The following is a 15,229-nucleotide window of genomic DNA, read 5'->3' as shown; positions in this document are numbered from 1 at the left end:
ACCTGTTTCTGAAATAATACAAATTGTTTTTACACTTTAAGCAGAATTATTCAGGTACTTCAAAGCTCTGTCCAGCTGTCAAAACGTACAGGAAGTGATATCTTTACTTCTTAGTGGACACTGGTTCTATCTGTGTGGTTATGCGAGGGTCAGTGAGGACAAAGTCACCTTCACCTCTCTGTGGTATTAATACTCAACGTGCTCGGTCTTAAACCTCAATATAGAAACACTTTTAATGATGTGGTCCGTTCACGTGCTGCAGCTGCAGTTGCTGATTATAATTGTTCTATTTCTGATAGCGCTATGACGCGCTAAAGGCGGCAATGTGAGCCTGTAGTGACATTTAAGCCTCAACTGTAAGTGTCACTATTTCAGGCACGGGTGCTTGATAGCCTGATATTAGTCGAGCACTGTTTGGTATATTTCTGCCTGCAATGTCAAGAGGTTTTTCCGTTGCATTCAGAAACAGCAGAACGACACTCTGGTGCAAGAAAGGTCCTGCGACACAGCTGGTTAGCATGCAACCGGGCATTTGTGTTGCTGTATGTCTCACTGTGCAGGTATATTTTGAAGGGATGCAAGGTGGACTAGCGTGCAAAGTGTCACTGTGTTGTCGAAGCTCGACCTTGTGACCTCCAGCTGACTGGGTTAGAGAGGTTGTCTGCAGCGGGATAATTAGTTGTGTTGAAGGAAATGTAAGGTAGAGTTTTTCTCATTCCCTGCAGGAAAAGGAAACCCCTTATAACATTGAAATATCGCTTGAATCCCACTACTGGTTCACTTCAGTTCAGTCTGAATCTTTGGTGATCCTGTCTTTTCCTTTAGCCTCATCACCGGGTCAAATTTGAAGTCTCCCATTTTTCTATTCATATCAAAAACAGTGGTTCATGCAGGTTTATGGAACATATCTGCTTTTATGAGAATGACCCTGTTAAGGCTTCATAAATGCATCATTATGCAGCCCACGTACCATCACATGCAAGCGGTTTTGTGCAGACGATAATGGTGTGATTCAGTCTCAGGACGTGCACATAATTCTCCTGCAGATCTGCTGAAAAAAAAGGACGTCAAATCAAGAGTAAGCTCAGAGGCACTCAAGTAATAATGAGATTTAAAATTGCACTATGATGCAAATTTGTCTGAAATATCAAACACTGATTCATGACGGGAGTGTGTTTGTTTTGGCTCTGCTGTAAAGTTCCTGCCTCTCAGGACTCTAAAGCCCTCCTGCAGCACAGATGACTGACTGCATTACTTTCCCCCTTATGGTGAGTTAGAGGCCAGACCTCTCTAAACCTCCGCATGAAGCTGATCCTTCCCTTATATAGTCATCTTTCAATCTACACGCCTAAATCATGTTGCACCAGAAAAGCACAAAGTTTGCAGATTTACAAAGTTGAGCTGGTGAATTCGGACGGCTGCCGTCACTTTGGAAGCAGCCTCTGCACATTTGCATTTAGTCATTTTGTATTAAATGTCATATTAGCCAGCCAAGCAAGAGCACAGTTTCATATCATGAACAAGAGAAGAAGAAAGCCTTAAGTGAACCAACAAACTTCCTTCAAACTCTTAACTTTAATCATATCTTCTTTTAAAATGTAAAGTATCACAAAATGCAAGAAAGGCTTAATTTGTGTCGTAGTTTTAGCTTAGATTTTAATGATTATTTTCAGGGTATTTAATCCAAGATTTAAAGGATAGAGTTCATATTGCAACTGTAACTTTAACACTCACAAGACAACTCTTCAATCATGTTAACTATTTCTTCAGTGATCTGCCATCCATTCCATATGAGATTTCCAATATGGCCGCCGCAGGGTGAGTTAGCACTTAAGCTAAAATATGTTTGACTGACTGCTGAGCCTTGCAAAATAAAAGCCCTTAATTCATCCAGCAAATTGCCAGCAAAGCTAACATACTCTTATATAAATGAATGTAGACCAAGTGAGACAGGTGTCATCTTTGCTTTTAATAATTAGATAATGAACAGGGAGCTTGCGGTGCAGCTCGTGTTGTCAAAGATGCAAAACAATTACTTAGCACAGAGGCCAGAGATGCTAGCATGATCTATATTTACCTCCGGATATCATTACAACGTGAGCTGAAACAAATACAGGGAAACATGAGCCACTGGATGTTAAGTTGTTGCTCTGGTGTTTTCGTCACAGGGATTTACCACTCGTGACCTCTGTTTCGTTAGCATCTGTTGAGGCGTTTTAAGCTAGCCTGATAAACAGGCCTCATGCTAGCTGTTTACGAGTGTTGTTGTGGAGGAGTGTGAGAGTTGCAGCTGTGAAGTAAAATGGAGGTTAAGGCATCCGAGGGATTGCTGATAGATCATAAAGTGATAGCCCTGGAGTGTCCCCTTGTTGGACACTGGACACAAGTGGGGAGACCCTAAAAATACCCCTTTTAAAATTTCACCAAAGAAACAGCTGCACATGCTGCGCAGGGTCCAGCTCACAAATAGAGGCGAAGGACAGCCAAACAGTTAAGTGTTTTTAGCTTTACGATGGAGCTCTTTTCTTTAGTGGCTCTGATGTTAACTTAAAAAACTGGGCAGCTTTTCTCATTTTGTATGAAAGCATGCTAACGTTACAAAGCTGCAACTTACGGCTGAGTCATGCTAGTATAACAGTTTGTGTGTGTTCTTTGTCATTTGATGTTAATGTTGGCTAAATTAAATGCTTTGAGTTAGCATAATAAATACAAAGCAGTGGTCAAATCATGTCATAAAAACAGCCACGTGGGAACATAAAAAAGTGTTGACATCTATGCTAGGCTTTTAGAGGCTGCAGGCACAGCGGTGCTTTGAGCAACATGCTAGCTTAACTAACCCTACATGTTAACAATGTAAACCTATTAATAAAATTACAACAATTTAATGCTCACGGTCTTATTTTAGTGTTTAGTATACTAGCATAATGCTCATGGAACTCTTGATAGCGCTGAAAATATTTCAATATTAATGTAATCATGCTAAAGCTAACAATACTGCACAGTTAGCATTCTGATAGGAATTTGGTGCGCTATATTTTAATTAGGTTTTTGGATAAGTGTTCAAGTATGCTAGCATTTGTTAATGCTAATGGAACTATTGATAGCTCAGTATATATTTAAATATAAATGTAATCATGCTAAAGCTACCAATACTCTACAGTTAGCATGCTTTAAGTTAGCATGCTGATAGGAATTAGGTGCGCTATACTTTTATTAGGTTTATGGAAAAGTGTTTGTAGCATGCTAGTATTTATTAAAGCTAATGGAACTTTTGATAGGTCTGAAGATATTTCAATATACACTACCAGTCAAAAGTTTGGACACATTTTCTCATACAAGTGAATGGGAAAGTGTGTCCAAACTTTTGACTGGTAGTGTAAATGTAATCATGCTAAAGCTTACCAATACCGTACAGTTAGCATGCTTTAAGTTGGCCTGGTAATTGGAATGAGCTGCGCTATATTTTAATTAGGTTTTTAGATAAGAAAAAAAGTGTAGTGTAAACTAAGTGTAAAAAGTGAAAAGTCGCGGGATCTTAGCCTGAAGGTTTTTATAACTTATCCTCTGAAAACAATGAGTGTCTGGACACATTTCATGAAAACCCCTTCAGGCACTAAACCACAAACTGACTGAATAACAGACTTGCCATCTCAAGAGCTAATGTAAATGTGATGTACTGTTAAACAAAGGACTCATAAAGCTTTTACTTAACATGTAAGAAATAAATTACAAACTGTAATATGATTCAGAGTCACTTTTACTCCGGACAAATGCTGCATCTCATACTACATTTCCTCAGACATTTTTGGAGACACTTGTTGATTCTGGTGTCAAACCTGTGACCTTATTACTGGATGAGCTTTCTAACCACTAAGAAAACCTGCTGCCAACATACCAACTCTAACCACTTATCCACTGTAGGTCTCGTGTGTCGACCACGGGCCACAGCTGTCTGGGGTTTTATCCAGGCTGAGGCGTAAATCAGGGAGCCTCATCGCATCTCCATAAATATCTCTCCGCAGGGACGACAAAACATACAATCTTCAATTCATTTGCTGGGTTTTATTTTTAGTTTGTTTACATTTGTTCCATAGGAGCAAATGTAAAGTAAAGTGCATAACACTCATATTTGGCATCATATTTTAAAATGATAACAGCCTCCACTCTTCTCGTTTCGGATGTTGAACCTGCTGCAGGGATTTGCTCCTGTTTTTAATCACATGATGTCCACATACTTTTGGCCAATAAGTTTCCATTTCCAAGAAATCATGTAGTTCTAAGAGTTTGTTTCCTAAAGCAGAGTGGACTGTTTTGGTGGTGGAATCTGTCATCAGCGCTCGACTGCTCTTCTTCATCACGGTGTTAAGGTCACTCTGTGAAACGCCTCTATGATTCAGAGTTCCTCTCTTGTGAAGGTAAATTGTTTACACGGATCAGTTTGCTCATCTGGGACTCGATACGACACCGTAATGGCATGTGGAGGCTCGCTTCAATTGAGACATATTGCTGGGACATTTGGCAACCTGGATAAAAACTATTACACAACCTGTAAACAAACTGTCCCTGTTTACAGACTTCATACTAAATGTTTCCGCACCTTTTTAGGCTCAGAATAAAGCTAGACTTTCAAGGATCACTGAAAAGAACACGGTGTAACATTAGTGCAGAAAAATGTCTAAACGCAACAAAAATGTTTAATGTTTTTGAGCTATGTAATACCATTAACTTATTTGTTTCCAACATTGAACAAACCCTTAGAAATCCATGATTTTAGGTAACGGTGTGTTTTATTTTGTAACTGTAATCTAAGGGAAACAGAGGAAACACCAGATGATATGTCAGAAAGACGAGAAAGTCTGTTTGCTCACATTACTTGCTGTTATTCCTGAATAAAATGAAATAACATGAATAAAAGTGAGTTATCTCACAAAGATTTTTACTAGCACTAATTGTTTAACGATGCAGACATCTCATATGATCCCACGCTTATTCACAACATAATCAAACTACATTTTATTTTATGTATTGACCATATTCATCAGACGGAAGCTAAAATGTTAAATGACGTTGCGTTATCAGCCACTGAACGGTGAGAATCCAGACACTGGGCAATACTTAGAGTTAAAAGAACATATTTAATAACCTCCATAGCTAACAGCTAATGTTAGCATCAGCTACCTCCTTGCTAATGTTAGCGTTAGCTAGGAACTGATTGAATGCTAACATTATTGTTTGATAGTGTGACGCAATTCAATAGGAAAGGCAGTCATTTCTAGCTAACGGTAATGCTAGCTAGGAAGTGGTTGAATGCTAACATTAGCTGTTGTTTGAAGGTGGTTGAAGGTTGAAGGGTGAAAGTTACGCAACACAAGCAACGTCACATAAGCAACACCATGTAAGAAACGCCACGTAAGTAGCTTCACGTAAGTAGCTTCACTTAAGTAGCGTCACATAAGTAACGGTTGTTTGAAGGTGGCTAATAGGTGAACAAATACGTTGTTTAACTTTGAAATATGGCCCATTTTCTCTCTGGATTTTTGCTTTTTAATGGATTTTCTTTCTGATCAATTTAGAAACTGTGAAATGAAAGATATCCTTCAGATTTCCGTCATTTATAAGGTTGAAAATAACAGCATTTGAGCTCTCTGCCGTGAGCATGACAAGGGAAAATGGCCGTCATGTGAATACAGTATGGTTTATTGTGTTGATTAAAAGACCCCCAGCAGGTGAAAATACATACCTGAGGTCTAAATCCTAATAATGTTATTTTAAAAAACTTTACAAGTCATGTGAGTCTATCCAACAAGCTTTGTCTAGAATAGGAGATATAAACGTTCTTGGCAGCCCGCTGCACTTGTGATAGACTCCAGATACCCTACATAGCTACTCTCCTGCAGCCAGAATCTTTAGCTTCTGCTTCAGGCTGGTCTTGGCGTTAGATTGTACCTGCCAACTCCACCAGTTACTTCCACCTCACCTTGCTGACTGTCAGAGTGAAAGACAGTCCTGTGGTTTTGACGTGTGGGAGATCTTGGCATCTCCCCTGAAACAACTATTAATAACAGGCAGAGGTAACGTGGTTGCTACCGCTTTACTGCCAGGATTCTCTCTGGCTGAGTCACGGTCTGCTTTCATCCAGACCTGCAGCCTCGTGGAACTTTGGCCTAGTTCAGATCTGATTGTCTATAACTTTGTCAGGACGACCCCCTCCATCCTGACCCCCCAACCAGTATCAGCTATCTGATCATTGTTTGTTTGTGTTTAAAAGGCATCTGCAGCTTGAATGAAGAGTGAAGTAGTAACAACCGTCTCTGTTTTTATGTTTTTCAATGGGTTAAACTCAACTTCAAATTCACTCCTTTACAGCAAGAATCTTTACAGCATATCGCACCATTATATTTGAATATTACCTTCTAGGCAGGCTTTGGTACAATATAAATAAAAACCTTTGATAGGTAAGATAGGTAATACATCATGGTTAACCTTTCAGCGCCTATATTTTCTTGTCAAGTTCGTGCTGTCAACACTTGCTAACATGCTTTTGAGTTGCTTTCAGGAACAGTCAACATTTGCCAAAAAGAACTGTATATCTGTGACATCTGCCCTTAAAACATCTGGATTTCTGGCATCACTTTTTCATAAATTTGCATTTTTCCTTCCAGATAAAAAATGCGATCCAGAAACTGCACCATGGAGGGTCCAGATGATGGACACATCCAGCCCACTAAAGGTTTCATCAAGGAGGAAGAGGAGAACACACCAGAGCTCACAAAGAGGAAGATGAAAGTCCAAAAAGAGGAGAAGGATGGGAGGACCGCTAAGAAACCTCAGAAACCTGCGGAGAGCAGGAAGACAGCAGTGCTCGATCTGTCAAAGAAAGACCTGCTTCAGCTGCTGGGAATCATGGAGGGAGAAGTTCAGGTATGAATCACATTCACACGACAGGGATAAAAGATTGTTATTTCTATCAAAGTTTAATAACCTAGACCATCCTATTGTTCATCAAAACATCCCCATAACCTAAAAGACAAACTAGAAGGTTTTTGCAATGACTCCCAATAAGACAAATATGACAGTTTGAGAATAGCAGTGATGGGCTAACAAGAACATTAACATGTGAAACAGTCGCAGTTTGGATAGGCTTGATTGTGGTTGGGTTAACATAAGCTTGTTTGTAACGTTTGTAATGTAAAGTTTCATACATTGCTTAGGTCACGTAAGTTATCTCATACTAATTACTTCACGCAAGCTATGTAACGTAAGCAACGTCATGTAAAGAACATTACATAAGAAAGGTAACATGTAGCATCATGTAAGAAGCGTCATGTAAGGAGTGCCTCGTAAGGAGCGTCACGTAAGAAACGTTACATAAGTAGTGTCAGCAATGCCACGTAAGAAGCGTCACATTAAAAGTGTCACGTAAGAAGCAAGTTATGTAATGTAAGCAACGTCATGTAAGGAACATCACATAAGAAAGGTAACATATGTAGCATCATGTAAGTAGTGTCACGCAAAAAGCGTCTCGTAAGAAGCGTCTCGTAAGAAGCGTCTCGTAAGTAGCGTCACGTAAGTAGTGGCACGTAAGTAGAGGCATATCAAAAGCATCCCGTGAGTAGCCTCTTGTAAGTGGCGTCACGTAAGTTTTGTCACTTAAATAGCGCCATGTGACGTAAACGTGACGTAAACTTAGCACGTTACGTAAATAAACCTACATACATAAGTCAACCTAAGCCAACATTTAACTCTTGGACACGAACACTGGCCTCTCGAGTCAACATCTCGTGTTCAAGTTTCTTGCATAGATGACGTATATTTATTAAACTTAATATATATTTTATTTCTTAATGAGAGGTTTGACATGCTTTTATGATGGAATTAGTCAACAGCAGCGTAAGCATGTGTTTAGATTGGGAAGATTATTACTCTGATGTAAACCCCGATATTTCACAAGTGTATGAAGTAAGTGTTGATTCAGTGGACTTATATATATTATATATAGAGAGAGAGATTACTGAGGTGTTGAGGAGTTGTCTTACTGATTGAGGTGACAAATAAAATTGCCAGCTGAAGTCAAAGAGGCTGTAGTCAGTTATCATCTTTTTCAGAAACATGCAGTCAATCAAATTCTTCTTCTTCTTCTTCCCTTCATCACTGTGAAGTCTTCTCTTAAAAAAACCAAAACTAGATGTAGTTTGTCCTTAGTGCAGAGATATTTCATCATCTCTCAGCGTGTGATGGGTTCGATTTTTAAAACAACCTCTGCTGGTCTGGAAACTGTCCTCCCACTGGCTGCTGCTGGGTTCCAGTGATTTTCTAATGGAGACACATTTATAAAACTGGTCTCCAGAGAGGCAGGATGCTGCAACCTCACCCTCTGTTTCCATCTGCTTGGGTGTGTTAAATATTTTCCACAGCGATGGGACAGACACAGAGTGATATATTGTTCCGCTTTGTTTGCTGCTTTCAGATGCATCTGACTGTTTTAAAAGAAACAGACTCTATGGTTGTCCCAACGTGTGGAAAATACACATGAAGCAACATCATGCAGTGTTTAAAGACAGCACAAAGCTGCAGAAAGGTTTGGAAAGATCATTCTGAAAACAATCTGAAGTTTCTGTGCCTTTACAGAGCTCCAATAATGTTTGTTATTTGTTCTCAACAAGAAATGTGTCCTTTAAAGATTATTTACTACTTTCACCATCATGGTACACAGAGACAACCATCAAGATACATTATCAGTAAGAGGTCCTGCGGTGCACTGCAACATCAGCCGCTCGTGTACTTTTAAACCGATCTAGTCTACATGCAAGTCTTTCTACAAATGCATCAAGGTATCGTTAAATTCTGTGGAGACATTCGTGAATGTTGTGACACTTATTAGAGAAGGTGTTCAGCTGGATCTGATGCTCCCAAAAGAACCATTGTCGCCCAAATCTGGGAGGTTAAATTGAATCATCCACCATTTTTGTTCTTATATAACATTGACTGATTTGAATTCCTCACAAGAATTTTTTCGAACGTTTTTTTGGTGTTTATTATCACTGCACAGGAGTTATTGTCAAGGCCTTGCTGAATGAAATTAAACCGTGCAGAGTAGAATGAGAGAAACGTCTCCCTCTGCTGGTGAGATCACACCTCCCTCCTGTGTATTGCACACATTAAGTCATGTGTCATGTGATTTCTATGCGAGAGGAGTTGATGAGGTCATACTATGGGTGCAGCATCACATTCAGATGGTGTTAGCAAAGCTGATAGCTGCTCAGCTGGTGTCTGAGCGTCAGTGTGCAAAAATTCAGAGAGATAAAAAGTCTTACAGTTTTATTCTGCACAGTTGTGTCTCTTCCTCTGTGGGACAGAGATTCATTCGGGGTAAACTGCCTTTGATAGAGATTTTAAAAGTAGATTTGTATTAATATTAGAATTGTTCTAGGTTTTCATGATTTTACATATTTGACCGTTAAAAAGAAACCCCTCTCAGACATGAGACCTCTGACCTCAGGCATTTGATTGACCTTCCATAAAAACATCCTGACCAACCAGCGCTAGTCACCAAAAAGCAGGCAACATATAACTGTGAAATAATCGGATTAAAGCAACACAGAAGTAATTCTCAGAGTGCAGCCACTGCTATATGAGGCAGTAAACATCTTGTGTGTCCTCAGGCCAGAGAGGACGTCATCGGCATGCTCAAGACGGACAGAACCCGACCGGAGACTCTGGAGGCTCACTACGGCTTGGCTGTCCCCGTTAAGCCTCTGCAGGGTCTGCAGAGAGACGCTCTGCTCACCTGCAGCCACAACAGCAGTGAGGACGTGTACGAGGGACCCATGGCCGAGGTGAGGGGGGGATATATACTGAAGGCAGGGGGGAGAAGTACTCAGGTAGTTTATCGAGGTCAAGGTTAGGTACATGTGTTTGGTTTTACTCCACTTAAACATATATTTTCTTCTGCTTTTTATCTATATTTAAAGCTAGTTTTCTTTTAAACAACATGAATAACTGTTGCGAAGTTTATTTGCCGGATTACACTCAAAAGGAAATTATTAGGAAGTAACTCCAAGAAATCCTCCAACCTCCAATGTTGTCCTCCTCTGGGAGCTCCTTACAGGAAGACCCCGAGGAAGTAAACTTAACATTTTACAAAATAATGATATTTAATTCTTACAAAGTAGAGTTTAGGAGTTAAAATAGCTGAGTACGAACACTGTCTGTACTTTTATTTTGGCGGTGCATTTACACCATCAGGAGGAGGGTGAAATCAGAGCCTGAAATCTTTTGTGTTATAAAACGCTGTAAAGTATAATTGTCCATGCTCAGTGGAGTCTGCAGGCTGCAGTTAGTGTGAACACATTTGAATAAAGCTCATTATTGTGTGAAAAGCGTCTCAGCTCTTTGTTACCCCACATACACAATATGAGCACAACCGTAGCTAATGGTTTGGATACTGTGCCGGCAGATGTGTGCACAGAGTTGTTGTTAATAATGAGTGTGGTCGTGTTTCCCGTCAGTTGGACCGTCTGGAGGACAAACAGAAGGAGACGTACAGACGGATGTTGGAGCAGCTGCTGCTGGCCGAGAAGTGTCACCGCCGCACCGTCATGGAGCTGGACAACGAGAAACGCAAACACTCCGACTTCATGAACAAGAGCGACGACTTCACCAACCTGCTGGAGCAGGAGAGGGAGAGGTGAGGGCCGCTGTGTGGGAAAACTTTTTATTTAAAATGCTGCTTAACAAGGCTGACGTTATTTCTGATCCAGTAACAAAAAGAAAGAACCTTATCGCAGACATAAAGATTGAATTAATACCAACAAAAGGCAAAACAAAAAGGCTGAAATTGTCCATTTGAAGCAGGTAAGCACAAAATCTCTGAAAGAAAAAAAACGACAAGGTCCAGAAAAGAAAATAACACGAGGAAGAAGACGAAGAAGCATCCACACTGGAGAACAAGGGGAAGACTCCAGCTGAGCCCCGATTCAGGGGCTGCATCCTTTGAAGGACGTATTAGAAGGCTGATTGTGTCACAGCAGCACGTCGAAGGCTGTCCCATTTCAAAGGCTCCTTCAGATTCGTCCTCAGTTTCCCGGGCCACAAAGAATCCATCAGGTGCATCCTTCACGGCCCAACGTATCCCGAGATTCATTGCAATTCAAACGAGATGACGGGCTCTTAAACAGCTGAGGAATACTTTTTAAATGTAAAAGTTTTTGGATCAACTCAATCAAATAGCTGCGATGCAAATATTTAAAAAAACACGGGACCTTGAAACAAGTCATCAATAAAATAAAAGGTCAAGTTACGTGACGTTAGATATGTTAGCTAGTTAGCCAGCTAGCTACCTGTTTCTAGGCGACATGAGCAGCATTTTGTGACACAGGGGTAAGGGCGGGAAGAGCTGGTGACGCAAACAGGAAATCCTCCGTAGACCAAACCTTCTCATTTCAGTCCGGCCTCAGTGGTCTACGCATCCTTCGTAGCCTGTGTCCTTCGAAGGATGCAGCCCCTGAATTGAGACACTGCTGAAGACTAAACACACTGGGAAGGTGAAGGTAATCAGGCACAGGTAAAACTAACTAGACACAAGGGCGGGGCACCGATCAAGCAAGCGGGAAAACACACAAAAGCACGAACTCAAGAGGGAATGACAAAATAAAACAGGAAATGAAAACTGAAATATTTGACTATACAAGGCAAAATGGCAATTCAATATCAAACGTCAAGTCAACAAATCCCATGAAAAGACATGAACTGACAAATTGTTCGACTTCCTGTCTGTGGCTCTCAGCTTCAAGCTTATTGGTTCCTACTGAAGACTTAAAAACACTTTAAAAACACCTCACAAATATTTAAAAAGAGTCTCTGATTCTTGGAGTTACGTGTAAAAATGTGGTGAGAAGTTCTCTTCCTTTTATAAACGTGCGCTTTGCGGATACACCTGGTAGACGGCATCAGATAAGACCCAGCACCTCCAGTTTGTTGACGATGGCTCTGATAGGAAGAGTGATGAATCGTGCCTTAACAAGACATCCAATACTCAATGCACACAGCACAATACTACACCGAGACTGACCTTCAGATATGCAGCAGATTTTATGTTATTTATTATTTATTTATTTAATTAACTCTCTACAATAGTAAACCAGCTAAATGAGGGAGATGACCAAAAACAATAATCTCTCAGATCTGCTCCTCATGCTCAATCAAACTTCAAATACCAGCCTGAAAATGGAACCACGCTCTCCTGCACGTCGTTCACCGTCACTGGGGGTTATATCTCTGTACGGCTTGAGCTAACGTCCTTCAAATCTTCTTCTTATATTCAGTAAACGTTTATTGAGAGTTGGTGCTTTACAGGTTAAGAGAAGCTCCACTTCATGGTCAGTTTGGATATGAAGTTCTAAGTCAGATCCGTCAGGTTGTCCTGTCTTTAGTGTGGTCTGACCCCGCTCACGGCCCTCAGCTCGGTCTGATAACACATTCCTGCTGGCTGCAGTCAGCGTGCAGATTCACTGCAGGTGATATCATGAATGAATGCATCCAGGATGATGTCATTCCCTGCAGAGATGCTGCTGGATGATTAGAGGCTCTGTTTTCATAACATGCTCACATGCAAGTACAGAACTACACGAGAAGAGTTTAAAATGTGCAAATAGTACGATTAATACTCCACTTTAGTGCAGCATCTTATTTGAAGAGAAGTCAACTTATATGTGTCAAGAGTTGCCTTTCAAAGTAATGTAATTAAATGGATGTATTGGTCCCCTCTTTAAGCTCTTTTTTGGTCTCTACCAACAGTTGAAGGGATCAAAATTAAGTCAGATGTGGACCTTATTGTATCATGTAGTGTCCACTGGGGGGGGCAGTGTCAGTGGGAGTCCTGGGCCATGTTGATGAGAAAGAGTTCTTTCAAAGTGTTATAATGCTGATAAACATAACACAAGATGCATTATGCGTCTTTTAAAGTGTTTGTCGTCTACTTTTAGCGTACAGGTTTGCAACAGGAAAAGAAACTCTATCATGCACTCTAAGCTTTCTCTTATGTGACCGTGACTGCTAAGGCCACGCTGAGGCCCCTGATCCCGGCCTGGCACAGATCTATGTGGTTTGAGAAGTTAAAATTTCAACCCCAAAACTATGTCTGTCATAAGAAAAATGTAGCTTTGATTCTCTGTAATTTCACAGCAGTGGTACAATTCTGATTCATGTTAAATGTCAGCCTTAAAGACATCACAAGTTTGTCCCTTAAACAGTCAAAAACAACAGCACCTCCTCGGTGTTAAAGCGTTTCTGTTGACTCATCTGTACAGAATGTTAATAAGGAGGGTTATTATTGAGACTATAATTAGCTGCATCTCCTGGTCTCAGCTTGGCTCAGTTTTATGAGTGTTTGGGGCTCTCTTCTCCCGCTCTGACAGGCTTCTGTCAGCACCGAGGCTATGAATAGACTCGAACAGAGAGAGACTCTGTGCGGAGCCATCATCCGCCAACGAGGTTATAATGACAGAGATTCATGCACACTGAGAGTGAGGGGGAACCATCTGAGATATTAATCATAGGAATTAAAGAGGATTATCACACGTTAAAGGCTGCACTGCAAGATTTTCATAAAATAAAACTGAGGATTGTGAAACCTCTCCTGATAGACGAGTTGTTTAAATTAAATTCTGTCATGCAGCAAGATTTTTATCTCGTTATGATCATTAACAGGACGATACAAACTCCCGTTGTTAGGACAGAAGGAAATAGATGCTAAAGAGTACCTTAAAAAAGAGGCCACAGTGTGCATCAAAATGTCTGTATTTTGACAACCTGGGTGTCAGGTGTTGGAGCCACATTCACAGGAAGTCCACCATAATTGTGGATAACAGCCACAGCTCTATATTGTATTAACACGCTCAAAATCACAATGTGTAGCAGGTACAATGCTTACCATGTCCACCATCTCTGTTTTGGGACTTTGCATGCTAACATTTGCTAATAAGCACTAAACTCCAGGTACATCTGCTGATGGAAAGTTATGAACCAAAGTATTTGTGAAATTGATGTTTTGGCCAGATGATGGGACTGGTGAAACCTTGAGATACGATCAAAATGAGACGGCCTCTTTCTCTGAACACCATTCCAAATTTCTATCCGGCAGTTGTTGAGACCAAAAGGATGTTTTGCACCAAGATGTAGCCATTTGTTACTAATTTTATTCTGTTTTCTTGGCCAGCAGTCTGATGGTTTAATACGGAGGATGTTCTAGATGTTTTTCAGAACCAAAGTCCTTCTGCTTCTCCTTCTTTGAAATGAATAGAAGATAATTTAGAGGCTGTTGTCCTGCTGAAATGTGTGCGACAGAAGAAGCTCTTTCTTCCTGTAATCTCCAAAATTACAGCCAGCCCACAAATGTGCAACTATCTTGCATGGAGATAAACGTAAAAGTGTTCTTGTATCCTGTTGATATTTATGTACACATGCAGCAGTGACACAAAGCCTCTGCATCTGTAAGCTCTTTGCACTGCTCATATTTGGCTCATTTAGGAGCCTCTGCAATGCAAACCACAGGCCTCTGCTGTCTGAAGCTATGATCTCACACACATACAATTTAGCCACTATGGAGGATTTATATCCATGTCCCTTCCCTTTGCACGATACAGGGAGATTATAATGAGAAAGGCTGTGCAAGTCTGGCATTGTCCTCTCCAAAACAAAAACTCTCGCCTTGCATTGTTGCCTCGCTTCTATGGAGACACTGTCGGCTGCAAGACGGACAGGAGACAATGAGGTCAAACTGGAGCAACATTTTAGGAAATGGATGGTTTAAACTTCAAAGTGGCTTCATGTGTTATGTCATACCTGCTGCCCAGTCGTCCCTCCTCCCGAGGGGGAGAACAAGCAAGCGAGAAAGGAGAGGGAGAGCTTACTGAAATCTTCCCCCGTCCTGGTTTGAATCCCTCCTCCTCAGTGTCCAAACAAGGGCAGGGCCTCTATGGCCATATATGGAGAGGTGGATGACATCACCAGCCAGCGGGAGCAGCACTGTTTAGCACAACATCCACCTTTTTCATTGTCCACCGATGACATGTTTGGAATGTGATGGCTAATTCCCCGTGGAGTCTGTGCCCCTCCTTCCTTCCCTCTCTGACCCCGTGAGAGTCTCAGCAGCAGCACTTTGGCTCCTGCTCAGCTTTAAAAACACACTCAGATATGGATCAACCTGCTCTGCATCCCAACTTGTTGGTAA

At 41.0% G+C, this 15,229-nt stretch overlaps 1 protein-coding gene across 3 annotated transcripts in view; it reads left to right on the top strand.

Moving 5' to 3' along the window:
• Window positions 1–15,229, top strand: part of filip1b (filamin A interacting protein 1b) — a 34,448-nt gene that overhangs the window by 7,795 nt on the left and 11,424 nt on the right. For all 3 annotated transcript variants that reach the window (XM_069657801.1, XM_069657799.1, XM_069657800.1), the window contains exons 2-4: window positions 6,663–6,921; window positions 9,663–9,836; window positions 10,509–10,687. In XM_069657801.1, the coding sequence (XP_069513902.1) occupies window positions 6,670–6,921; window positions 9,663–9,836; window positions 10,509–10,687 (605 nt within the window). In that variant the 5' untranslated portion in view covers window positions 6,663–6,669. The remainder of the gene's footprint in view (window positions 1–6,662; window positions 6,922–9,662; window positions 9,837–10,508; window positions 10,688–15,229) is intronic.

This window comes from Semicossyphus pulcher, unplaced genomic scaffold, assembly GCF_022749685.1.
Source record: "Semicossyphus pulcher isolate SPU_LCO1_2020_fin unplaced genomic scaffold, fSemPul1.0.p SCAF_11, whole genome shotgun sequence".
Taxonomy (NCBI): Eukaryota; Metazoa; Chordata; class Actinopteri; order Labriformes; family Labridae; genus Semicossyphus; species Semicossyphus pulcher.
This window is presented reverse-complemented; position numbering and strand designations above follow the sequence as displayed.